Raw genomic sequence first — 26,689 nt, 5'->3', positions numbered from 1 at the left:
TGGTAGATGCAGGTACAGAAACAACATTTTAAAAATATTTGAATGGGTACATGATATGGGCCAAGTGGGACTAGTTTAGTTTGGGAAATCTGGTTGGCATGGACGAGTTGGACTGAAAGGTCTGTTTCCGTGCTGTATGACTCCCTGACTCTGTCACTGTATTTGATTCAAATATGGGACGTGGATATTGCTGGCTGGGCCAGTACTTAATGCACATCCCTAGTTACCTTTGAGAAGGTAGTGGTGAGTTGCCTTCTTGAACCGCTGCAGTCCATCTGCCTCAGTGGTTGACCCTCAATGCCCTTAGGGAGGGAAGTCCAGGAAACTAGAAACAGTATATTACACCTGACTGGACAGGAGTCAGAACCCAGCTTGATCTGACCCAGTGACCCTAATATTTACAGAAATGGAGTAGGGAAGGGGAATCCGAACAACACAGGGGCCCTCTGTCTTGAGGGCCAAATTGAGGGGTTGGTTGGAAAGATCCCGAGGCTGGGGCTGAGGAGGGTGGATTGCTGAGGAGGGTCTTTGCAGTCAGAGCTGGTTGAGAACTGGCTGCTGGTTACAAGGTGGTACTGAAAGGTGAGGAGGGGACTGGGAGGAGATGGCAGGATAGCAAGCTCTGCATGACGGTCTTGTGGGTATTTGGTGGTGGCTGGTCACTAGGGGCGACTTGCTCGAAGGGCTGGAGGTGGGAGCCCTCCCACTTCCTTGTGACTTGTCAAGAGGATAAGAAAACAAATCTGGCCACTCTCTCTGCTGCCTCCACATCACTGCTGGGGACTTCAGCTCACCAGTATTGATCAAAACCACCCTCCCAGCTTGACAGAAAAGTGAGTTTCATCATTTGATGAGCTGACTGTTATCACTAATGACAGAGGAAGGGTAAAGGAGGAGATTATGAAGCAACAACATGGGAAGTTAGGCAGGAATTTAAAAAGGAGGTCCTTGAGGGTAGTAATTTCTGGATTACTCCCGGTGCCATGAACTAACGACAATAGGAATAGGAGGATAGAGCAGATGTATACGTGGCTGAGGAGCTGGTGCAGGGAAGAAGGGTTCACATTTTTGGATCATTGGAAAATCTTCTGGACTAGAAGTGACCTTTACAAGAAGGACGGACTGCACCTGAATTGGAAGAGGACTATTATCCTGGCAGGGAGATTTGCTCGAGCTGCTCGGGAGGATTGAAACCAGAAAGGTTGGGAGGGCAGGGTGAGGGCAGGGAGATAGTGAGGAAAGAGATCAGTCTGAGACTGAAACCAAAAGAGAAAATGCTGGAAAATCTCAGCGAGTCTGGCAGCATCTGTAAGGAGAAAAAAGAGCTGACGTTTCGAGTCTAACTGACCCTTTGTCAAAACTAAAAAAAGGGAGAAATAGGGAGGTATTTCTCAGCCTAGTATAAATACCTCCCTATTTCTGCCTTTTTTTTAGCTTTGACAAAGGGTCAGTTAGACTTGAAACGTCAGCTCTTTACTCTCCCTACAGATGCTGCCAGACCTGCTGAGATTTTCCAGTATTTTCTCTTTTGGTTTCAGATTCCAGCATTCGCAGTAATTTGCTTTTACTCAATCTGAGACTGGTACAGTTGGAAAAGGAGCGAGTCAAACAGTCAGGACAGGCAGGGACAAAGCAGAGAGCAAGGTAGGACTGGTAAATTAAACTGCATTAATTTCAATGCAAGGGGCCTAACAGGGAAGTCAGACGAACTCAGGGCGTGGTTAGGAACATGGGACTGGGATATCATAGCAATTACAGAAACATGGCTCAGGGATGGACAGGACTGGCAGCTTAATGTTCCAGGATACAAATGCTACAGGAAGGATAGAAAGGGAGGCAAGAGAAGAGGGGGAGTGGCATTTTTGATAAGGGAAAGCATTGATAAGGGAGGATACTCATCCAGGGAAGTTATTTGCGTGGAACTGAGAAATAAGAAAGAGATGATCACCTTATTGGGATTGTATTATAGACCCCCCCAATAGTCAGAGGGAAATTGAGAAATAAATTTGTAAGAAGATCTGTTATCTGTAAGAATAGTAGGGTGGTTATGGTAGGGGATTTTAACTTTCCAAACATAGACTGGGACTGCCATAGTGTTAAGGGGTTAGATGGAGAGGAATTTGTTAAGTGTGTACAAAAAAAAAATTCTGTTTCAGTATGTTGATGTACCTACTAGAGAAGGTGCAAAACTTGACCTACTCTTCGGAAATAAGGCAGGGCAGGTGACTGATGTGTCAGTGGGGGAGCACTTTGGGGCCAGCGACCATAATTCTATTAGAATTCAAACAGTGATGGAAAAGGATAGGCCAGATCTAAAAGTTAAGTTCTAAATTGGAGGAAGGTCAATTTTGACAGCATTCGGCAAGAACTTTCAAAAGTAGATTGGAGGCAGATGTTTGCAGGTAAAGGGACGGCTGGAAAATGGGAAGCCTTCAGAAATGAGATAATGAGAGTCCAGAGACAGTATGTTCCTGTTCGGGTGAGTGGCAAGGCTGATGAATGTACATAATGCTGAATGATTAGAGAAATTGAGGGTTTGTTTAAGAAAAAGAAGGAAGCATATGTCAGGTACAGACAGCAGAGATTGAGTGAATCCTTAGTAGAGCGTAAAGGCAGTAGGAGTATACATAAGAAGGAAGTCAGGAGGGCAAAAAGGGGTCATGCAATAGCTTTGGCAAATAGGGTTAAGGAGAATCCAAAGAACAAAAGGGTAACTAGGGAGAGAATAGAGCCCCTCAAAGATCAGCAAGGCAGCCTATGTGTGGAATCGCAGGAGATGGGGAAGATAGTAAATGACTATTTTGCATCAGTGTTTACTGTGGAGAAGGACATGGAAGATATAGAATGTGGGGAAATAGATGGTGACATCTTGAAAAATGTATTTTTACAGAGGAGGAGGTGCTGGATGTCTTAAAACGCATAAAGTTGAATAAATCCCCAGGACCTGATCAAGTGTACCCTAGAACTCTGTGGGAAGCTAGAGAAGTGATTGCTGGGTCTCTTGCTGAGATATCTGTATCATTGATAGTCACAGGTGAGGTGCCGGAAGACTGGAGGTTGGCTGATGTGGTGCCACTATTTAAGAAGGGTGGTAAGGAAAAGCCAGGGAATTATAGACCAGTGAACCTGACATCGGTGTGGGCTTCCTAGCTCAGTGAACATACTCACAACAATGGCAACCAGCACCCAAGCTACAAATCTTTATGCAAACATTGGGAAATCATGTTGCATGAACTTGACTGAGTTTTTTGAAGAAGTAACGAAGAGGATTGATGAGAGCAAAGCAATGGACGTGATTTATATGGACTTCAGTTAGGCATTCAATGAGGTTCCTCATGGGAGACTGGTTAGCAAGGTTGGATCTCATTAAATACCGAGAGAACTAGCCGTTTGGATAGGGAACTGGCTCGAAGGTAGAAGACAGAGGATAGCGATGGAGGGTTGCTTTTCAGACTGGAGACCTGTGACCAGTGGAGTGCCACAAGAATCGGTGCTGGGTCCTCTACTTTTCATCATTTATATAAATGATTTGGATGTGAATGTAGGAGGTATAGTTAGTAAGTTTGCAGATGACACCAAAATGAGAGGTGTAGTGGACAGCAAAGAAGGTTACCTCAGATTACAATAGGATCTTGATCAGATGGGCCGATGAGTGGCAGATGGAGTTTAATTTAGATAAAGATGAGGTGCTGTATTTTGGAAAAGCAGAACTTATACACTTAATGGTAAGGTCCTGGGGAGTGTTGCTGAACAAAGGGACCTTGGAGTGCAGGTTCATAGCTCCTTGAAAGTGAAGTCACATGTGGATAGTGAAGATGGCATTTGGTATGCTTTCCTCTATCGGTCAGTGTCGGAGTTGGGAGGTCATGTTGCGGCTGTACAGGACATTGGTTTGGCCACTTTTGGAATATTGCGTGCAATTCTGGTCTCCTTCCAAAAGATGTTGTGAAACTTGAAAGGGTTCAGAAAAGATTTGCAAGGATGTTACCAGGGTTGGAGGGTTTGATCTATAGGAAGAGGCTGAATAGACTGGGGCTGTTTTCCCTGGAGCGTCAGAGGCTGAGGGGTGACCTTTATAAAGGTTTATAAAATCATGAGGGGCATGGATAGGGTTAAATAGACAAGGTCTTTTCCCTGGGGTGGGGGAGTCCAAAACTAGAGGATATAGGTTTTAGATGAGGGGGGAAAGATTTAAATAGGACCTAAGGGGCAACCTTTTCGTGCAGAAGATGGTGTGTGTATGGAATGAGCTGTCAGAGGAAGTGGTGCAGGCTGGTACAATTACAACATTTAAAAGGTATCTGGATGGATATATGAATAGGAAGGGTTTAGAGGGATATGGGCCAAGTGCTGGCAAATGGTACTAGATTAGGTTGGGATAGCTGGTCGGCATGGACGAGTTGGACTATTTCTGTGCTGTACATCTCTGTGACTCTATTAATTCAGTGTCTGGGACACAGCACACTCCAGACCTTAACTCTCACTGGGTGAAAAAGATTTTTCTTCCCTCAGATTTTGTTCCTTTTTGCCAGATATGTTAAATCCATAACTTCATTCTCAGTCCCTGGCCAGCATGGACGAGTTGGACCGAGTTGTCTGTTTTCATGCTGGACATCTATATAATTCTATGACCTCCTGGCCTACACTGACCAATACCTCCCTGAGTAGGACATGCAGCCATCCGAAGATAAGATTCTTGCAGGGATGGGGAGGAGGATTAATGAGGGCTTCGCTGTAATCCCAAGGAATCACACAGGCATAGGAGGACATTGAAGCCATTAATCTAAGAGGAACTAACATTACTGATCCTCCTATCGGCAGAGAGAAGAGGCAGAGGCTCGAGCACGTGAGGAGGCAGAGAAACAAAGACTGGAACGAGAGAGACACTTCCAGAAGGAAGAGCAGGAGCGGTCAGAGAGAAGGAAGGTAACTCCCGGCTGTGAACATGCTCACTGTGACTACTGCACTATAACCATGTTGCCATGGTATTGATGATTTTCAACCCATTGTATAGTTCTACTGATTCCAACCTCTGAAAGTGCCCCTTTCTTAAGGAAGGGCCAGTTGCATTGTTGATATTCTCCCAGGAAGTGATTGGCTGTCTGAGCCCAGGGCCCTCTCTGTGTCCTTGCTATTCGAGCCACCAGGAACAGACAGGGACAACTGTGCCCATGTCCCACGGGCGAAGGGGTAGATGTGGACTGCTGCAAAAGATCTTCAAGGAATCTTTCCCAGTCACGTGGCTGTCTCTGCATGCTTGCTGCTACCTCTACTCTTGATTCCCCTTGACGGGAACCTCTGTCACTAGCCAGGTGTATTGGTGTACCACCCCGGCATACCAACTAGTCTAGTCTGCATGTGACTCCAGGCCCAGATTTATTCCCGGATTGAAATGGCCTAGCGAGCCAATCAGTTCAAGGACAACCGGCTGCACCAACCCAGAGTACCAACTCAATGTACCAATCTGCTGTACTAACCCAGTGTACCAACCTGCTCAAATATCACCATCAGGATCAGGGCCTCCATACTGCCCCTGATACTTGCACCCAGTCTCGCCCATGGACTGGGCACAGGTCGATCTGAGCCCAGCAGCCCCTTCCTCCCATACTTTCCCAAGTGACTCGCCTCCAAGCACAGAGCCATCTCACCCACACTGCCCCCAACCACAAACCCAGTGCCCTCTCCCTGTCATACCCCCTGGCTGCCAGCTTCCCCCACCCCTGTCCTGGAGTCTCTCCCCCCACCTCATGCCGTTGGAGGACACGGCAGGGTGGATGGGGTAAGGTGGGCTATGAAATATGCACTGTTCCCATAAGAGAGACCTGAGAGCAAAAGAGTGGAGCTGAATCGTGCTGCAGTAATACTGGGAAGGTGGGGTGGGGTTAAAGTCTGAGGTTTGTGGAGATGGCAGGGGCAAGATGAAATTATTCCAGAGATGACACAGCTGAGGTCCTGAGGCCTGTGAGTGAATCCAAGCTGTGAACCCTCATTGATGCATTGAGTGGATTTGCTCTGGGATAATAACAAGCAGCAGGGCCCTGTCCAAAGACTGTGGACAGTTTTTGCTCAGTCCAGCAGATTAAAGGGTGATAATTGCATCTTGTCTAGCCAGTTCATTCAGTGTATTTCCTTTGTCTCTGTCTACAGCGCCTGGAACAGATTATGAAAAGGACCAGGAGGTCAGATTGTCTGGATAAGGTACGTCTCTATCTCTCTCTCTCTCAAATATTACAGAGACCTTCCATTTGCACTATTCCTTACTTTTCTCGCGATAGACATGAATATAAATGTGTTGGTTTTAAATCGTTTGAATGTGTGGAAAACCTGTGATTTGGATATATATACAAAATCGATGAGGCCATTCTCCAGGTGCTGGGGGACTGCAGCAATTATTAGGGCCCAAGTACTGAAGTCTCCAGAAACCCAGGGACAGGTACGAGAGACATTATTAAAAAGTCTCATGGAATGGTGCCGCCAAACTCACTAAGGTTGGAGAACAAAGTGCTAGAAGTTATTTCACAGATGTAAAGAGCTTGGGTTAGACCCCATTGAAAGTGTTGGCTGCAGTGGGGAGGCAGTGGTGATACAGGGTTAGTTAATCCAGGCTAATGTTCTGGGGACACAGATTTGAATGCCACCTTGGTGGATGGTAAAATTGCAATCCAATCTGAATATAATGATTAAATGATAATGATGGCACTGTCAATTGTCATAAAAAACTCATCCGATTCAGTAATACCCTTTTAGGAAGAATGTCTTGACCCCCTTACCTGGTCTCGTCTGCATGTGACTCCAGACCCAGGCTCATTCCCAGATTAAAATGGCCTACAAAGCCAATCAGTTAGTGTTGGGCAACAAATGCTGGTGATCTCCAATGATGCCTACATCCCATCTAAGAATGAAAAAGTTTTGAAAATCTAACCAAAGGGATGATGTGTTTAACTTTGGGGGAACACAGCACTGTTCAAAAAGAGTTCAGTATAATGACCAGCCCTATAACGGTGGCTGCCTCTCAGCGCCAGAGACCAAGGTTGGATTCCAACCTCGGGCCACTATCTGTGTGGAGTTTGCACGTTCTCCCTGGGTCTGTGTGGTTTACTCTGGGTGCTTTGGTTTCCTCCCACAGTCCAAAGATGTGCAGGTTGGGTGAACTGGCTGTACTAAATTGTCCGTAGTGTTCAGGGATGTGTAGGCTGGGTACATTAATCAGGGGGAATGTAGAGTAAAAAGGGGAGGGGAATGGGTCTGGAGAGTGTCAGTGTGGACTTGTTGGGCCAAATGGCCTGTTTCCACACTGTAGGGATTCTAATTCTAATAAAGAAGGCTGGAGCTCTCACTTACCTGTTCTGTCATGACTCACATCAGAGCCAGCAGCTTGTGGGTTCAAGTCCCATTGAACCTCGAACACAGAAATTAAGGCTGATCTTCCAAATCTGTGTTGGAGGCAGGCTGTGCTGTCAGAAACACCATCAGCCAAATGAGGCATTAGACTGTAGCTTCATCGCCCCCCTGAGGTGGATACAAAATGTTCCACATTTTTTTTAGAAAGAGTAAGGAATTTGACCTGGGTGCCTTGGACATTGGTCACCCCTCATTTGGCATTCTGAAAGCAAATTGTCTGGTCATCATCACATCCACTGTTTTGTGGGATCTTGCTGTGCTCATGCCAGGTCTCCCACATCCCAGCAGTGACCGCACTTTAAAAGCTCTTTGTGAGCAGTAAGTTTGGGATGTGTTGTGGCGTTTTACACGCACATGCAAGTGTTTAACTTTTTTTCAAGTGCAGTGTGTTAAAGATATTCTAATGGATCAGTTTGAGGTGATTAAATAAGGAGAGATGAACTGGCATGGGGTGGTGGGGAGGGGAGGTGTGTGTCTAAAACAAGGGGCTGATCTCAGGAAGCATTGCTGACATTGAAGGGTACTGCAAGTCTGCAATGCTGTTCCCTTCAGGGAGATGCTGAGACTGGGAAGTGATCGTACTGAGGTTTGTGGATACTTGTTACGCAAGCGCATTGCAGAGGTACGGAGATTGACCACAATGATGGAGCTGTGCTCTTGTCCTGATGGTTCTGCTTAACAGTGTCTGTGTAATAATGAGAGAAAGACTTTAGTTTTTTGTTTGATTTTCTTTCACTGAAGAATCAATGTTTACAACTGGTTCCCTGTGCCCAGTGGATCGGGTTGGTTTGACCATGTCAGGGTTACTTTGTGTCTTTGTACTCGTTTTGGGAGACAAGGCGGTGTATGGAGATTCTGATTGGTGGCACTGTCCTGCTGGTGTCGCCTGGTTGCTGCGGCCATGTCCGGATTGATGCTCGGCTCCTGTACTTTGGGTGATAGAGCTCGATTTTGATAGGTGCACCTTGGTTCTCTGGTTTACTGATCTCAGTAATCATGTACTTACAGGAGTTACAGTTCTCACTTTGACCCTTACTGCTTTGAAGCCATTGCCACTGACTGACATGGCGTGACTCAAGCTGGTTGATTGGTGGAGGTGGTTGATGTTCGCTAACACTGCTCTGATACCGATCACTGAAGCGTGGAGGTGGTTGCCAAGGACTATAGCTGTACTGACGCTGATCACTGATTGGTGGAGATACTTGCTGTTGGCTTTTGCTGTGCTGACGCTGATCACTGATTGGTGGAGATACTTGCTGTTGGCTTTTGTTGCGCTGACGCTGATCACTGATTGGTGGAGATACTTGCTGTTGGCTTTTGCTGTGCTGACGCTGATCACTGATTGGTGGAGATACTTGCTGTTGGCTTTTGCTGCGCTGACGCTGATCACTGATTGGTGGAGATACTTGCTGTTGGCTTTTGCTGCGCTGACGCTGATCACTGATTGGTGGAGATACTTGCTGTTGGCTTTTGTTGCGCTGACGCTGATCACTGATTGGTGGAGATGGTTGCTGAGGACTATTGCTGCTCTGATGCCAATCTCCAATTGGTGGGGAGTCTTGCCAATATCTAAGTTCACTCTGATGGTACTGACGGATTAGTGGTGACATTTGCCGTTTGGTTTCACTGACCTGATGGTAATTGCGGATTGGTTGAAACCTTTGCTGATGACTGTGACTGTTGTCATGGTGATCACTGATTGATGAAGATGGTTGCTGATCACTCTCGCTGCTGTGGCGGCGATCATTGATTGGTAGAGACTTTTGCTGATGACTCGTGCTTTTGTATTCGTGGTGGCTATTTGGTGGAAGTGCTTGCTGATGGCTAGCTCTGCTCTGTTGATGAAAGCTGCCTGATGGAGATGCTTGGCAACAGCTGTCCCAGCTTTCTTCAACGTTAATTATTGGAACTGGGTGCTGGTAGCTGTTAGCACTCTCCTCTTGGCTGATTGGTGGAGGGAGTTGCCTCTGGATACTATTGCTCTCATTCTCTTTCCCGATTGGTGGGGGGAGTTGCCTCTGGATACCATTGCTCTCTTTCTCTTTCCTGATTGGTGGAGGGAGTTGCCTCTGGATACCATTGCTCTCATTCTCTTTCCTGATTGGTGGGGGGAGTTCCTGCTTGCTACCGACACCCTTGTTCTCTTGCCTGATTGGTGGGTGGAATTGCCTCTGGCTCTTACTGCCTTGCCAGTGGCTGGAATTGTGATGTTTTATATGACTCAATGAAGATTGAGGAACTTTCTTTGTTCTTCCTTCCTGTAGAAAGATGACAAAAAGTCAACTGCTGACGGGGAGCCAGATGACAAGGAGACAAAGGCAGAGCCAAAGGGTAAGATGGGAAGGGTTGGGGATGGGGAAAGATGAGAAAGTTAACCTCCTTTTCCAATCAGCTCGTCTGGAGGAACATTTCACTCTCACTGCAGCATGAGGAGTTTCTCTTCACTGGGTCTTTTGAAATGTTGCATAGAGCTTACACACAGTCTGCTGCATTGGAATCTGCCCTCCCAGGTTCCCACCTGTATTCCACCATTTTCCTTTTTCCTTTAATAGTTTAACCTGTTCTTCAATGTTCAAAAGTTTTTTTTCCTTGATTGAAATAATTCTCACACTTCTTATTCAAATCCCATCATCTTATCCCACATTCCAGACCCCCCTTCATCGGTCTCTCATTCCAGACCCCCTTTCATCGATCTCTCATTCCAGACCCCCCTTCATCGGTCTCTCATTCCAGACCCCACTTCATCGGTCTCTCATTCCAGACCCCACTTCATCGGTCTCTCATTCCAGACCCCCCCTTCATCGGTCTCTCATTCCAGACCCCCCCTTCATCGGTCTCTCATTCCAGACCCCCCCTTCATCGGTCTCTCATTCCAGATCCCCCCTTCATCGGTCTCTCATTCCAGATCCCCCCTTCATCGGTCTCTCATTCCAGACCCCTCCCTTCATCGGTCTCTCATTCCAGACCCCTCCCTTCATCGGTCTCTCATTCCAGACCCCTCCCTTCATCGGTCTCTCATTCCAGACCCCTCCCTTCATCGGTCTCTCATTCCAGACCCCTCCCTTCATCGGTCTCTCATTCCAGACCCCTCCCTTCATCGGTCTCTCATTCCAGACCCCCCCTTCATCGGTCTCTCATTCCAGACCCCCCCTTCATCGGTCTCTCATTCCAGACCCCCCCTTCATCGGTCTCTCCTAATTCCCTCAATCAATCCCTCAGTCTAGACCTGCTCAATCAATCCCTCAGTCTAAACTCGCTCAATCACTAGCAGCACTCTGCTTCCTTCCAATCTGTACTCCCCATTCAGAATTTTTAGCACACCTTTTGTGTTATTTGGTTAATCTCTACGCTTTCTATTCTCATTTTCTGTGTCTTTTCTCTCACTGTGCAACATCCCCTTACTGCCTCAATATTCTTTTTCTCGTACGGAGCCCAAATCCTAAACAGTATGCTCGTGTACGTTTATAAAGCTGATGGGTGAGGGGATGAATTATGAAGCAGAAAGTAACCACTCAGGAAATAACGCAAACCATCAGCAGTAAATTAGAAAGAGTAAGATTGTGAACCTGGGCAGAGCAATTTGAATTTCTAAACAGAAATTACAGCGTGGCTGAGATAATTTTTCACATTTCTAGGAACGCATATTGTCTAGTTTATGTGACACTTCAGAACGCTTTTGATGAAGTTCCACATGAGAGACTTCTAATTAAGTTCAAATCCTTAAGTTGTGCCTTAACTATTAATTCCAGACTATCCAATTTTTCTCATAGTTAGTGTTTCTGGCAACATTCCCCACTGACTCAATGGTTAGCATTGCTGCCTCACAGTGCCAGGGACCCAGGTACGATTCCTTGGGTGACTGTGCAAACTCCATACAGATGTTCTCCCCATGTCTCCGTGGATTTCCTCTGGGTGTTCCGGTTTTCTCCGACAATCCAAAAATGTGCAGATTAGATGGATTGGCCATGCTAAATTGTCTAACTCTCAGGTCCCACTGCCTCCGACTCCCTCCATCAGGCCTCGGGTCTCACTGTCTCTGACATCCTGGCTTAGACCTTACGTGCCACAGTCTCTGCCTCCCTCCCTCAGGCCTCAGGTCCCACAGTCTCTGATGCCTTCCCTCAGGCCTCTGTTCCCACTATCTCCGACACCCTCCCTCAGGCCTCTGTTCCCACTATCACTGAGACCCTCCCTCAGGCCTCTGTTCCCACTATCACTGAGACCCTCCCTCAGGCCTCTGTTCCCACTATCACTGACACCCTCCCTCAGGCCTCTGTTCCCACTATCACTGACACCCTCCCTCAGGCCTCTGTTCCCACTATCACTGACACCCTCCCTCAGGCCTCTGTTCCCACTATCACTGACACCCTCCCTCAGGCCTCTGTTCCCACTATCTCCGACACCCTCCCTCAGGCCTCTGTTCCCACTATCACTGACACCCTCTCTCAGGCCTCTGTGCGCACAGTCTCTGAACACTCCCTCAGGCCTCTAATCCCACTATCACTGACAACCTCTCTTAGGCCTCTGTGCGCACAGTCTCTGACACCCTCCCTCAGGCCTCTGTTCCCACTATCTCTGACACCCTCCCTCAGGCCTCTGTTCCCACTATCACTGAGACCCTCCCTCAGGCCTCTGTTCCCACTATCTCTGACACCTTCCCTCAAGCTTCTGTTCCCACTATCTCTGACACCCTCCCTCCGGCCTCTGTTCCCACTATCTCTGACACCTTCCCTCAAGCTTCTGTTCCCACTATCTCTGACACCTTCCCTCAGGCCTCTGTTCCCACTATCTCTGACACCTTCCCTCCGGCCTCTGTTCCCACTATCTCTGACACCCTCCCTCCGGCCTCTGTTCCCACTAGCTCCGACACCTTCTTTGAGCCACTCTTATTTAGTAAGTGGGTGTCTAATGCAAAGCTTATGCTCTAACTGTGGTCTAACTGGTGTGTATGCTTGTCGCCCTGTCTATGTATCTTCAGGAATCAGCACACTTAACACCTCGAGGTCTCACTGTTGTTTTACCCCTTCAGCTTAATCTATTGTACTCCATAGCCTTGTTTGCTGTCTGCAGATGCAGTGCCTCACACTTCTCCCAGTGGAATTCCATTTGCCACAGCCCTGTTCACCTGAAAATCTATTGTTTGTTTCCTGCAGACTTCCTCACTATCAACTATTTCTGGTATCGTCTGCCAACTTCTTAATCAGACACCATACATTTATGTATAAACCATTGATGTATACCACAAACAGCAAAGGATCCAGTGCTAAGATCTGCAGAACCTCGCTGGGAGCATTATCCATTCGATCCCTCAAAATCCCTGTTAAACATAATTTTGCTTCCTGACTCTGAGCCCATTTTGGATGCAATTTGCCACATATCACTTGCCCCAAAATCTCATCAGCTTTTGCTTTCTTGACCAGTCTGCCATCAGAAACCTTATCAATCTGTGTTAAAATCCATATAGAATCCATCAAATGTGTTATACCTTCATTTAACTTGTTAGCATCTCAGAAAGAAAATTCAGTCCAAGTTGTTCCGCTTCCCTGAACAAGCACTGTCCTCAGTTAATCCATGCTTTTCTAAATGATGATTTGTAGTGTCTCAGAATTTTACCCTGTAATTTGCCCACCACCAAGTTAAGCTGGCTGACCTGTAATTACACTGTCTGTCCTTCCTCGCTTTTTTTAGAACACAGAACAATGTTAGCCCTCTCGAGCACCACACCCATGACCAGAAAGGATTGAAAAATGGTCACAGCTGCCATTATTTATTCTCTTGCTTCTCTTCGTCCTGTTGGGTACATGTCGTCCAGGCCTGCTGACTTTTATCTAAATTTAAAATGTGCCGAACCCCTTCATATTTCATTTCTCACTGTTAATCCTCTCACTAACTTCACACTCCTTCTCCCTAAGTATATCGTCTCTGTTGTTTCTCTGCTGGGAGGCATAGAGATGTACAACACGGAAACAGATCCTTTGGTCAAACTCGTCCATGCCAACCAGATATCCTCCATTAATCTAGTTCCATTTGCCAGCACTTGGCCCATATTTCTCTAAACCCCTCCTACCCATGTACCGATCCAGGTGCCTTTTAAATGTTGTAATTATACAAAGGGACCAGAGTTGAACGCAGTACTCCAGAAGTGGCCTAACAATATCCTAATCAGTTACAACATGGCCTCCCAACTCCTTTGCTCAGTACACTGACCAATAAAGACAAGCGTACCAAATGCCTTTTTCACTCTCCTGCAACTCCGCTTTCAAGGAACCTGCACTCCAAGGTCTCTTTGTTCAGCAACACAGCAATGTACTGTTAGGTGTATAAGTCCAGCCCTGATTTGCCTTACCAAAATGACATTGATCTCCCATCTGCCATTCCTCAGCCAATTGGCCCATCTGATCAAAAATTCTGTTGTAATCTGAGGTAACCTTCTTCGCTGTCCACTGCACCTCCAATTTTGATGTCATCTGCAAACTTACTGACTATACGTCCTATGCTCACATCAAAATCGTTGATATAACTTACAAAATAAAACCGATCCTGTGGCACACTGCTGGGCACAGGCCTCCAGACTGAAGACAGATGTCAAAGCATTCATTTAGGTTAATTTGGATGATTTGCACTTCCAAACACAGGTTACTTTTTCAAACTCTGAAAGTAACAGAGTGGGAGAGGAATTTAACATAAGAAATAGCAAGGCTGTAACATCAAGTAGGAGATGGTGTTTGAACAAGGTCTGCAGAGTTCTGGTCATGAACCACTGACTTTTGTTTGCAAGTAGTCTGAATGCCAGCCAGCCATTACATCTATCTTAAATGTAATATTAAAGGATCACAAAGCGAGTTGAATATAGTTAATGATTAGCCGAATGTTTGATGCAAATCATAGATCAGGGCAGACAAGCAGCAAAGTAGGAATTCCATCCTGACAAATGTACACATTAAGATACACTAGACATAGTTTGTCTCGAAAAGCCTTCAGGTGAATTGAATGCAAATAGCCCTGAGATTCGGAAAAGGCCCATGGTCACAATGGGCTGCTCACCATCTTGAGGTCATGTGTCGGTCAATTTTTATAAAACTGGGATCACAGTATATCCTGAAAAGGCAACCGAAGCTGTTTGGAGAGAAACTTTCAAAAGCAAAATGGAAAAGCACTTGCAAATGAGAAAAGCAAGTCAGTGGGAGCAAAATGGGCAAAGAGCAGGGGGATGTAACTAATTGGACAAGTCCATCCAAGAGTTAGATTTAGCTGTCAGGTGAGTGGCATCCTTCTGCACACTCTGACTTCATGCTCACGACAGTACATGACTCTTAAGGTAACATTGATGCCTCGCAGTTGAGTGTTTAGAATAATCTTAGGAATATTTATTTGATTCTTATCAATATGCTACAATTTGGGGCCGACTTACACAGGAGCGAGAGCTGCTGCTCAGCCCTTTGAGATACGATGAAGGAGAAATTGGAAGTTGACATATGTGAAGTGTGGTATTCTTGGGCAAACAGGGAACTGGGGTGCTGTGGTCCCCCATTAGGGGCTTTTCTCACCATGTGTTGTCAAATCATTGATAAGTTATTGACTTGTATTATTAATCAATGATTGGTATATCAGGGGACAAGCGGGGTAGTAGTGATCTTTTATTGTCCTGTTGCTAAGTAGAGAGGAATTTTGAGTGAAAAAGGATGGAGGAGAAGGTGTACAGTCTGGAGAGAAAAGTCAAGAAAGCACTTCAGTTCGTAGAACTTAAGTTACAATTAAATTTAAATTGAAATTAAACTGGGGGAACAAAACTTAATGAGATAAAAGAATGGGAAGTGAATTTTAAAGCTCACAGCAAGCGTTTCTTTAGCTGGCAATGAGGTAGTTAGATGGATAATTGAAGAAGAAATGCATTAGGTGATGGCTGATAGCCAGCAGAAGGCAGGTACAGCAATTACAATAATCCCCTGCCCACATCCACCTATCACCATCCCACCTATCCTTCCCCCAGCCCCATCCCCTCCCTCTGTATACTTCTGGGCTCCCTCCCCCTCCCCAGTCCTGATGATGGGTTTCAAACTGAAACATTGATTTTCCTGCCCCTCTGACCTGCTGTGATCTCCCAGCTTCACATCTATTGACTCTGGCTTCCAGCATCTTCTGATGCAATGACAGCAATGTAAGGATTTATTTGATTACAACGTGCTGATACTGTTATAAACCTGATTGAGTAGTGCCTGTGCAGCTCCCATTTTGTAAAGGTGGCCTGTTGTCTCTCTGGCCTGGAGTAGGTAGGTCCTGTCAGTGTGGAATTTTGAAAGCCTGTTCTGGTTTCTGCAGAGATTGGTCCTGTTTGTGTGAAGAGTGAACTTCAGCAGGAGATACCAGCTGAACACCAGGTCGGAGACTCTTCTGTTAGCACCACAGACCTTCCATCACAGGATCGCCCTCTTGGGGAGCTGGGGTAAGTCCGAACACAAACGCAGCCTTTCAATTGGCATGTTGACACAGCGGAAATCAAAGGAGTGAGAATCACAGTAGTTTCAGGATTTGTGTGTATTCACCCAACATCTGTTGAAGATTAAAGAGATCTACAATTGGAAGCCAATTCAATTAATTCATTAACTCATTCAATTTAAAATCCATTTTTAAACCTGTTTAGCTTTCATCCCAACACTCAAACTCCTGGCAAGAAAAGATCATTTAGCCCTCTCTTATCTTCAGTCGATCACCTATGAGCTACCCTTTGATGAAACCTCCCCCTGTCTGCTGACTGTGTTTCCACAATCTTCGTATCAGAGTATTATTGCTCCCATCTGACTACCTGAAGGACAGTGTCAGTTGAGACCAGGGGTTTTGGGCTCAAGTCCATTTGACAGTGGGAATGGTGTTTGGAACTTGGCTGTTCTCCCTCCTCTTATCCATACAGACTGTGCATCATTGAGTCCTGAGTCGTCAACTCCGTTTGTAACCAGATTTTCATTACTCATTGACCCTACAGTCCTTGCTTTCCTCTACATCTTACATAGCTGGAATTATAGAATTTACAGCAGACAAACAGGTCCTTCAGCCCAACAGATCAATGTCAGTGATTAATCTCTGTTCTAGTCTCCTTCAACCTTATATCATCTCATTCTGTTAACATATCCTTCTATTCCTTTCCCCCTTAAGCATTTAATGAATACTCTCTACGTTTATCTCAACCACTTTCTGTCATACCATGATCCATAATCGAGCCACTCTCTCAATAACAAAGTGGATTCAGGATTCCCTGTTGGATTTATTGAATAGTGATAGCTCTAGTTTTAACCTCCATGTATTTGGAAATGCCTTCTCTATGTTTCCCAGCTCTGTCATTACTCCAGGCTGTCAAGTCATTTCCCGGTTTTCTTTCGAGAAAAGAGCCTCAGTATGTTTCAGCCTTCCTGATAGTGGTATCCTCTTCAATTTGGCATTATTTGCTGGTGCATCTTTTTCACCAGTGTTTCGCTATATGTTCTTGTAGCACAGGTCCAGAACTCTGTTCACAGAATTCTCATGGTGTGATTCAATCAACATTCAGTGTACATTTAACAAAACGTCTCTTCTCTGATGCCACTGAATTCTATTCACCTGGAAATGAACCTGTGCTTTGTTTTTACTGGCTATTGGAACCTATGTTTCCACAAGTAACGATTAAGCATCTGTCCCAGATAGCATTGCCCCTACCACCCTTTGAATCGTTTTTTTCTGAGAGGTTTTTAATCTCTCCTTCTCCTGCTCACCCCTCACCTATGCTCCCAGTCCTCACCATCATCCCAAGCCCTTAGTTCACCCCTTACCCCTTTCTCTGCACACTCACCTATCTCCCCTTGCTGCTCTGCCTTACCCCCGAGCACCTGTGTGTACAATGACACTGGCTGCTGGTGGAGTGTTGGTTTTGGACTGGAGGCCTGTAACCAGCGCTTTTTCTCAGGGATTGATGCTGGGTCCATTGTTGTTTATCATTTACCTAAACAATTTGGATGAGAAAATAGGAGCCATGGTTGGTAAGTTTGCAGATGACACCAAAATCGGTGGTAAAGTCGACAGTGAAGGTTCACGAAGATTACAGAAGGATCTTGGTCAATTGGGTTGAGGAGTGGCAGATGGAGTTTAATTTGGATAAATGTGAGGTGTTGCAGTTCTGATAAAACAAACAAGGGCAGGACTTATACAGTTAATGGTAGGGCCCTGGGTACATAATTGTTTGAAATCTGCATCACAGGTAGACAGGGTGGTTAAAAAGGCATTTAGCACTCTTGCCTTCATTGCTCAGACCTTTGAGTCTAGGAGTTGGGGTGTCATGTTGAGGTCATGGAAGACGTTGATGAGGCCACATTTTTGGTGTACTGTGTGCAGTTCTGGTCACCCTACTGTAAGAGCTATGTTATTAAATTCCGAGGGTTCGGAAATGATTTACCAGGATAATGCCAGGAATGGAGGGTTTGAATTATAAGGTGAGACTGGTTAGGCTGAGACTTTTTTCACTGGAGTGAAGGAGGTTGAGGGATAACCTTATAGAGGTTTATAAAATCATGAGGGGCATAGATAAGGTGAATGGCAAAGGTCTTTTCCCTGGGCTGTGGGAGCTTAGATCCAGGAGGCATGTTTTTAAGCTGAGAGAAGGAAAATTTATAAGGCACCTAAGGGGCAACTTATTCATACAGAGAGTGGTTCGTGTGTGGGATGAACCGCAAGAGGAAGTGGTAGATGCAGGTACAGTCACAGCATTTAAAAGACATTTGGAGAGGGACATGAATAGGAAAGGTTTGAGGGATATGGACTAAACACAGGCATGTGGGACTAGTTTAGTTTGGGAAACTTGGTTGGCATGGACGAGTTGAACTGAAGGGTCTGTTTCTCTATGTATGACTCTGTGACTATATCTCTGTGAGGCTTCTGGGCCTATAGAAACAAGAGGCCATTCAGCTCCTCCAGTACATTCTGTCATTCAGTTGTTTCTTGGCTGGTCTCCACTTTAGCTGTTGGTCTCACTTTATCCCTTAATAGTTGGTGCTCTTTCCCAACAAAACTCTGAGCAACTTAAGTTCTGAAATTTTCAGTGGGCCCATTCACATCCTCCCCAGAGTTCCACCACACTGTGAGCACAGGAGGGCATCACCCCTGCACGGCCTAGCTGTCATTTTAAGGTTACAGCCCTCATTCTAGACTTCCCCATCCCACTCTTTCCCCCCCCCCCCCCCGCCATTAGGGAGATGGAGAGTCAGATCTTTTAACCAGCTAAACATTTTGATCACCATTCCCCTCACTCCTCTATTATCAAAGCAATACAAGCCTCACCTATGTAATCTTGCCCATAGTTTGGTGCTTCCACCCCCAGGCTTGAAGGCGTTTGTAATGAGGAGGTATTTTCATTCAGACTGAATTTAAGATGGGGAAGAGGGGAAGATGGGAGGGAAGGGGAACACACAGGAAGGGGAAACTAAAGGCCAGCCTCTTGTACTCATTAGAGTCCCTCCTAAAGAAGATGGCTGTGAGAAGCAAGCGGTCGTCAACAACACCGTGCAGTTGAGGCAGCAGGAAAATGGGATCTGCCCCAAGGAAATGGAATCCCGGGCCTTTGAAGAGATCATTGAGCTCTCGAATCACACGAGCTGTTTAAAGGAGAGCGTGGAGAGTAATGGCGAGAAAGAATGTCTCAGCAGTCACACAGCTGACGAGATTCCAGTCAATCCCATCATCGTGTTTGAGGAAGGAAGTTCCTTCATTAAGAAAACAACAGGAATCCAATCCCAGCATGTAGCAGGTACTGAAAAGTGTCATGTGCAATAATGAGGTCTGATGCTGCAGAGGAAAGGAAACAGAGAGAGGTTGTGTTTGTGTTAGTGAGAGAGAGGGGGTCGGTGCGTTTAATAATGGCATCAGAATTTAAGATTCACAACTGCACTCCAAGGTGTCTCAAGGTTCCCATTGCAGGTTCCCAACATGGCCAACTCCATTCTGGGGATGTGCAATCCCAGTCCTACTGCTCACAAAGAGATGGGCAGGCCTTTCAAAGTACCATAGCCTCATGGCACCTCAGAGGGGTCATGGACGATTGTCTGCACGAGGGAACCTTTTAACAGGTTGAAAAGCTTTCAAAAAAACCCATTCGTTGATAACTCGCCGCTTTGTTTCTTTTTTAAGAAAAGCCCTTAAAATGGGCAAAGGAAATGTCAATCATTCAGACACTTCAAGTTTCAGCAGGTAAAACTGCTGAGCACTTGAAGTCTCTGATTGTTGTGTGCATGGATATTGTCCAAGTGACAGCTGAGATCAAAGAGCTGTCAATAAGTAGGAGTTCAGGTGTTTCGACAGTGAAATGGTGTCCCGGGTCTCCAAGGAGAAAAATATGCCCTTGTATCTCACACACCCGGTGGTCACTATCTGATTCTGCGCAGTGTATAGTAGGTGAGTGAGTAGAGCGTGGTGTTGGGGTACAGCTTGAGGAATCAATGGTGACAGGTAAGTCGGGAGCTTCCATTGATGGGGGAGGTGTTAGGAGGAGCATATCTTGGCAAGGGGAGCATGAGAGGTCATTGTGGTTGGATCAGGAGCGTTGAGTGAGCTGGATGGGGAATATAAAATATTTAGAATCCCTACAGTGTGGAAACAGGCCATTCAGCCCATCGAGTCCACACTGACCCTTCGAAGAGCATCCCACCCAGACCCACCCCCTACCCTATCCCTGCAATCCTGCATTTCCCATGGCTAACCCACCTAGACGTACGGGAAATCTAGCATCTCCAATCTACCTAACCTGCACATCTTTGGACTGTGGGCAATGTGGTGGGCGAAGGTGGTGTTTGATGGGCAAGGGCTGAGGGAATCCTACCTTTTTCCTGAAGTGTAAAAACACAGGCCCTCACTCCTGTTGGAGCAAGGGATGAGGAATATTGATTATAAATGAGAATGGTGCTTGATGGGGGAGGGGTGGGAAGTGACAGGAAAGCAGTTGAAGCTTTGAGGTGGCACCTAGCACAACAGACACTTTACCTGGCCTGGTACCTCATTCTCTGGCCTGATTCTGTGCCCTGATGGACCATGAGGAACACACTTAGTCAGCACACGGTCCTCCCACCTCAAAGCTGTACCTCTGGTGATAACGACTCTCCGTTCCATTTCAGAAATCCTCTGAAGGGCCGAGGGGGGATGTGCCCCTCCCCCCGCTCCCCTCCGCTACTCCCACCCCCCCCCTACCCTGAGCCACCACGCACGGCTTTGTACTCAGTGTTGGATTTGGAAGAGCTCGTCAGTGAGAGGGGAAGAGACAACAGTGAGGCGTGTTATCGGCAGCACTCCACATGGACCGCACGAAATCCCCACAGCTCTCGAGCAACACTTCCTTTTACTTTGTTGTGCTGTTTTTATTTTAAATGTTTTTCAAAGTGTTTACGGAAAAATAACTTCTACGTGAGGAGACGGTGGGAGCGAACATGGGACCCCGGAAGATTCTAGAGTGACCTTGTGGAAGATGCAGTCATTTTCACAAGTGTTCTTCACCTGTACTGTATACCGTGTGCTGACAATGTCTCTAATGTGCACCTTATTAAAACTGACACTAATTCTATATCGTTGGTGAAGAACTAAAGGCACTCGGACAGACGAGAGTGGCAGAGTGATGGTTATTGTATCACTGGTGATCATGTTCTTATTTAACTTGAAATAATAATAAACTACTGGGTACAGTGTATGTGAATAATGTAAATAAACCTGTCAGTGTTACACCAGGGAGCTATATGTGTACACAATCTGCTTTGTGTTTACTCGTGTACTTCAGTCTGCCCTGATCCTCCCTAAACCCTCACCCCGAATCTCCAACCTTTTCATACATCCGAAGTGAACGGTCATAGCCGTGATGGGACTGTGTGACATTCCAATGGGAAAAGGGCAATAGCTGGACAAACTCATCAGGTCTGGCAGTGTCTGTGGGGAGAGAGAGAGAGAGAGAGAGACACCAAGCTAACGTTTCAAGTCTGATGTAATTTCTTCAGACCTGAAAGGTGTAGGAAACACTGATGCTGCTCTCGGGGAGTCAGTGTCAGGGAGCACTGTGTGCTGTAAGATATCTATCTAGCTATTACATGAGACTTCACAATGTTCCAAAAGGGAGGCTTTCTGACTCTCCCACACAGCACTCTTAGCCATCCACTGGGCTTCTTGATCCTTCTCTTGGCATCCGAGGAGCAGGAGAATTGACATCTCGGGCATAAACCCTTCATCAGGGCATTCCTGATTCCTGATGGTGGGTTTATGCCTGAAACATCAACTCTCCTGTTCCTCGGATGCTGCCTGACAGACTGTGCTTTTCCAGCACCACATTCTCGACTCTGATCTCCAGTACCCGCAGTCCTCATTGTCTCCTCATTCCTTCTCTTGCTCACATTCTCACTCTAACTCTCTTGTCCCTCACAACCAATAACCACTGAGAGACGATCTGAGAGAGCAGGAGAGTGTGTACCAAAGACTCAGTCTGTGTGGGAGATGTCAGAGGACTGGGATGTGAATAACTTCTACACTTATATTTTGCTCACTTAGGTGCACATTATCTCACTTAGACTCATTCTCTTGCTAATACCCATCCACGCACTCATTCTTCTACACACATTCTCTTGCTCATATACTTGTCCTTCTACACATTCGTTTTCTCACACACAACTCAATCTACATACTCATTTTCCTCATTTTCTCAGTTATTCTCTCATTCATACAATTGTTCTCTTTAATGTGTGTTCTGTCACTCACACTCGTTCTTATGCGCCCTTGTCTAATACCCTCGTTATTCTCGTTCTCCTACATACTCATTCTCACACATACTTGGCCTCACACCCTCATTCTTATACACGCTCATTCTCCTCGACACACATTCTCCTGTCCACCTTCGTTCTCTCACACCCTCGTTCTCTCACCCCCTCGTTCTCTCACCCCCTCGTTCTCGCACCCCCTCGCTCTCGCACCCCCTCGCTCTCGCACCCCCTCGCTCTCGCACCCCCTCGCTCTCGCACCCCCTCGCTCTCGCACCCCCTCGCTCTCGCACCCCCTCGCTATCACGCCCTCTCTCTTGCAAACCCTCGCTCCCGCATACCCTCATTCTCATACAGGCTCGTTCATAAACTATGCATTGTCACCATGCCATAAAGTGCCTTCAGTAGTTTTTTTCATCTTTCTTTTGCTCTCACTACTCCCTATTTCTGCAGCTGGGCTGGACACTGGTTGCTGCCCAATGAAGCCAATTCGACCTAGAGGTTTTGTTGGGCAACCCCGGGAGGTGAGGACAGAGGGCCAGGCTGCCAGCGTGTAGTGGCATGGGATCCCATCCAGCAGGACCTCCAGGTCCCTCTTTGAGAATCATGGTGCCATGTCACCCTTCTCCATTTACACTATATGTCCATCAAGGAGCTTTGCAATGCCCGTACTTATCCAGGTGTGCAGAGGCCTTTTAAAGATGGCTTTGGCACCAGGATGCCAGTGTTCTGGGGGATATCTGGTGAGTGGCAAGTTGTTCCAGAGAAGCACATGGTAAAGTGCTGATAGAATTGGAAATCAAAAGGACAATAAAGGGACCTAGTATTCAGGTTCATACCGCCTTGAAAATGGAGTCACAGGTGGACACAGGTGAAGAAGGTAGTTGGTATGTTTGCCTTTATTGGTCAGAGCATTGAGTAGAGGAGTTGGGATCAAAAAATGTGGTGCTGGAAAAGCACAGCCAGTCAGGCAGCATCCGAGGAGCAGGCGAATCGACATTTCATGCATACACTCTTCATCACTACATTCCTGATGAAGAGCTTATGCTCAAAACATCAACTGTCCTCCTTGGATGCTGCCTGACCTGCTGTGCTTTTCCAGCATCACACACTCAACTCTGATCTCCAGCATCCGCAGTCCTCACTTTCTCCACGAGGAGCTGGGAGGTCATGTCGCTGTACAGGACATTGATTAGGCCACTTTTGCAATACTGCATTCAATTCTGGTCTCCCTGCTATAAGAAAGATGTTGTTCAACCTGAAAGGGTTCAGAAATGATTAACAAGGATGTTGCTGGAATTAGAGGCTTTAAACTATAGGGAGAAGCTATGTAGGTCAGAGCTATTTTCTCTGAAGCATTGGAGGCTGAGAGGTGACCTTATAGAGGTTTCTAAAATCATGTGGGGCATGGATAGAGTCTTTTTCCTAGAGTAGGGGAGTCTAAAACTAGAGGGCATAGGTTTAAGGTGAGAGGGGAAAGATTTAAAATAGATTGAGGGGGCAACTTCACACAGAAGGTTGTGTGTGTATGGAATGAGTTGCCAGAGGAAATGGTGGAGGCTGGTACAATTCCAACATTTAAAAGGCCTCTAGATGGGTATATGAATAGGAAGGGTTTAGAGGGACATTGATTAGTGCTGGAAATTGGAACTAGATTTATTTAGAATATCTGGTCAGCATGGACTAATTAGACTGAAGGGTCTGTTTCCATGGTGTATATCTCTATGGCTGTATGAAAGCCCCTTATGGGCATGGTATGTAGTTTTTGGAGCATGTTGGGTAAGAAATCTCCCGAGTCTTTACAGTGAGAATCCCACCATACAACTCGGCACAGCTTTTACTGAGCCAGAAGAAGGTAAGATTCAACCCCCTGAGCTGAAGCCCATGCTGTCCCTGCCCTGGGAAAGTTTGATGGGGATAAAACATTATGTTTGGATGTAGGTTTGCTTGCTGAGCTGGAAGATTCATTTCCAGACGTTTCATCAACCTACTAGGTAACATCCTCAGTGAGCCTCAGGCGAAGCACTGCCGAAAATTCCTGGAATTCCAACCGGAACACACTCAATAAACACATCGAGTTAGACCCCATCTACTACCCCTTGAGAAAAGGAACAGGAAGTGACTTCACCACAGGAAATAACATCACCACAGGAAATGACATCACCAACCTAAAGAAACCCAAACATATAAATAGAAAGCAGGAATTTTCAGCAGTGCTTCGCCTGAGGCCCACTGAAGATGTTACCTGGTAAGGTGACAAAGCATCTGGAAATGAACCTTCCAGCTCAGCGAGCAAACCTACATCCAAAACCTCAACCTGAACTACAAATCTTCTCAAAACTCAATAAAACCTTGTAAGAACTGTGCATCCTGAGATAGTGTCATTGACCAAGAAACGAGTCAGCACTTGTTTCTGTTGAATCTTGTGGCAGTATTTACATTCAGAGGAAACTGCACAGTGCCTAGCACCTGTAAGAGGATAGCTCACCTACCTTAACATTATAACAAAGTCTCCTTGCATTTTATTGTCAAAGAATTCCTCCATGAATTGTCCACATTGAAAATCTTTAGAATTGCAAGTTGAAGTCTGCCTTTCATGTATTGTCGGAGTGGAATGCAATATGGCCACTTTCATCTCTGGCAAACAGCACTGTTCACCTTCATAACAATGTGACTGTCAGTCTCAATACTGTCCATTTGCCTCCTTCTTCCATTCTTATTCCCTCCTTCAGTGCATTTTGTTGTCTGTTCATCCTCTTCCCTAATCCGTCTCTACTCTTCTTCCACTTTCATTTCTCCCTCCTTCTGGTGTGTTCATGAAGTGATTCTAACGATCAGTCACTCATCAGGGATTGATTAACTCCATGGTTTCGTTCATTTAAAACAGTAAAACGCATTACAAGTAATAAAACAGACATTCCATCTGCTTTCTGAGTGTATGTGTATGTGCAACTGCTAGATTTGCAACATTGTACATACACAGCACATAGAGTCCTTAAAGGTGAACTCTCCCTTAAAGGCAAGGTTCATGTATGATATCCCCTTCCTTTCTGAAAGAAAATTTACTTATTTACAGCCTGTGAGCCTCGATCATGTGGAGGTAATTGGCTGAGATGTCCAGATCTTGGTGTGGAGGTATTGTTAATTGCCCTCAGTGATATTGTCTGCCTTTTTCTGTTCATGATATAGCAGGAGTGAGCAGCGGTTGAACAGACCCTGAATTCCCCTCAGTAATGTCTCACTAACGTGCCTTCTTGTGTCTGGACCTCATGTTCTGAGCACATTCTTCTCACCTCACTGGTGGCTGTGTGGATTCTGTGGGATGCTGAACACAGATTTGTAATTTTGCCAACTCTGTACTCTATGTTTTCATCATGCACATGGTGGTTTTCCCAACAGTTTCACAAGCTGCTTTTGTGCTTCAAAAGGAGCACTGAGTTGGTTCATCGATATATACCGTTCCCTGTAACAAACTCTCCATCACTGATGCAATAATCCCAAGGTGCTGTTCTCAAATGTAACATTGTCACGTGGAGATCTTGCTTCGTCTTTGGTTATGGAGACCATGTCAAAGCTGTATTTAGTTACTACAGACATCACAATACGGATAGAGGCCTTTCAGCCCATGTCAGAGCACCCTCAATCCTAGACCCATTTCCCAGCATTGGGTCTTGTATGCTATTGTGTTACAAGTGCGCATCTGATAAATATCCTTTTAAGTAGCTGGAGGCTTCCTACCTCTGACATCCTTTTAGGCAGTGAATCCCTGATACCTACCAGCCTCTGGGTGAGCAAAGGTTTGCTCCAACTGCCTAAACCACTTGTCCCTTACGTTAAAAACGTTTCCCCTATTTATTCACCTCTCTAACTAGAAGGAAACGTTTCTCCCTTTCCAACCTGGCTATGCCCTTCAGAACCTTGTAGTCCTCAATCAGGTCCTCCCTCCGCCCTCTCTGATCTGAACTGAGCCTCTCGAGTCTGAGTCACTCCAGGCAGTATCACGGTCAATCTCTGCCCCTTGTCTGCTGCAGTCAGACCCTTTCGACAGGCTGACGACCAGAACGGCACACAGTACTCCAGCGTCTTTTTCTTCACTCAGACAATGTGAGCATCATTGGCTAGGGCAAAATTACCCCAATTACCCAGAGGGCAATTAAGTGTCAGCCATGTTGTTGTGGGTCTGGAGTCACTTATTGGTTATACCCAGGTCAAGGGCATCAATGAACCATGAAACTTGATTTCAGGTTTTTAAAAATTGAATTCAAATTCCACCATTTGCCATGGTATTCGAACCTAGGATGTTACCTGGGTCTCTCATAACCCAGCGATAGTACTATGAGGTCATTGCCTCCTCTAACTAGCATCTTATACTGCCCCATCATAACCTTCTTCCATCTAGTGCTTTGAAGGGTAAAGGGAGGTATCCTGTAAACCTTTTTAGCCATCTTATCCACCTGTCCTTCTGCCTTCAAGGATTGGTAGTATCCTTACAATGTGGAAAGTAGCCACTTGGCCCATTGAGTCCACACCAACCCAGCTCCGCA

General features: G+C 46.0%; 1 protein-coding gene across 4 annotated transcripts in view; it reads left to right on the top strand.

Annotated features, from left to right (window-relative positions):
• The window catches only part of map7d1a (MAP7 domain containing 1a), a 237,264-nt gene extending 216,129 nt beyond the window's left edge, over positions 1-21,135 (top strand). For all 4 annotated transcript variants that reach the window (XM_072548590.1, XM_072548589.1, XM_072548591.1 and 1 more), the window contains 6 exons: positions 4,822-4,926; positions 6,148-6,198; positions 9,666-9,732; positions 15,721-15,844; positions 18,873-19,168; positions 20,529-21,135. In XM_072548590.1, the coding sequence (XP_072404691.1) occupies positions 4,822-4,926; positions 6,148-6,198; positions 9,666-9,732; positions 15,721-15,844; positions 18,873-19,168; positions 20,529-20,539 (654 nt within the window). In that variant the 3' untranslated portion in view covers positions 20,540-21,135. The remainder of the gene's footprint in view (positions 1-4,821; positions 4,927-6,147; positions 6,199-9,665; positions 9,733-15,720; positions 15,845-18,872; positions 19,169-20,528) is intronic.
• Positions 21,136-26,689: the final 5,554 nt, after the last annotated feature.

The sequence above is a fragment of the Chiloscyllium punctatum genome, chromosome 27 (genome assembly GCF_047496795.1).
Source record: "Chiloscyllium punctatum isolate Juve2018m chromosome 27, sChiPun1.3, whole genome shotgun sequence".
NCBI classification, from domain to species: domain Eukaryota; kingdom Metazoa; phylum Chordata; class Chondrichthyes; order Orectolobiformes; family Hemiscylliidae; genus Chiloscyllium; species Chiloscyllium punctatum.
The sequence above is the reverse complement of the archived record's forward strand: the minus strand, read 5'-3'. Positions and strand labels throughout refer to the sequence as shown.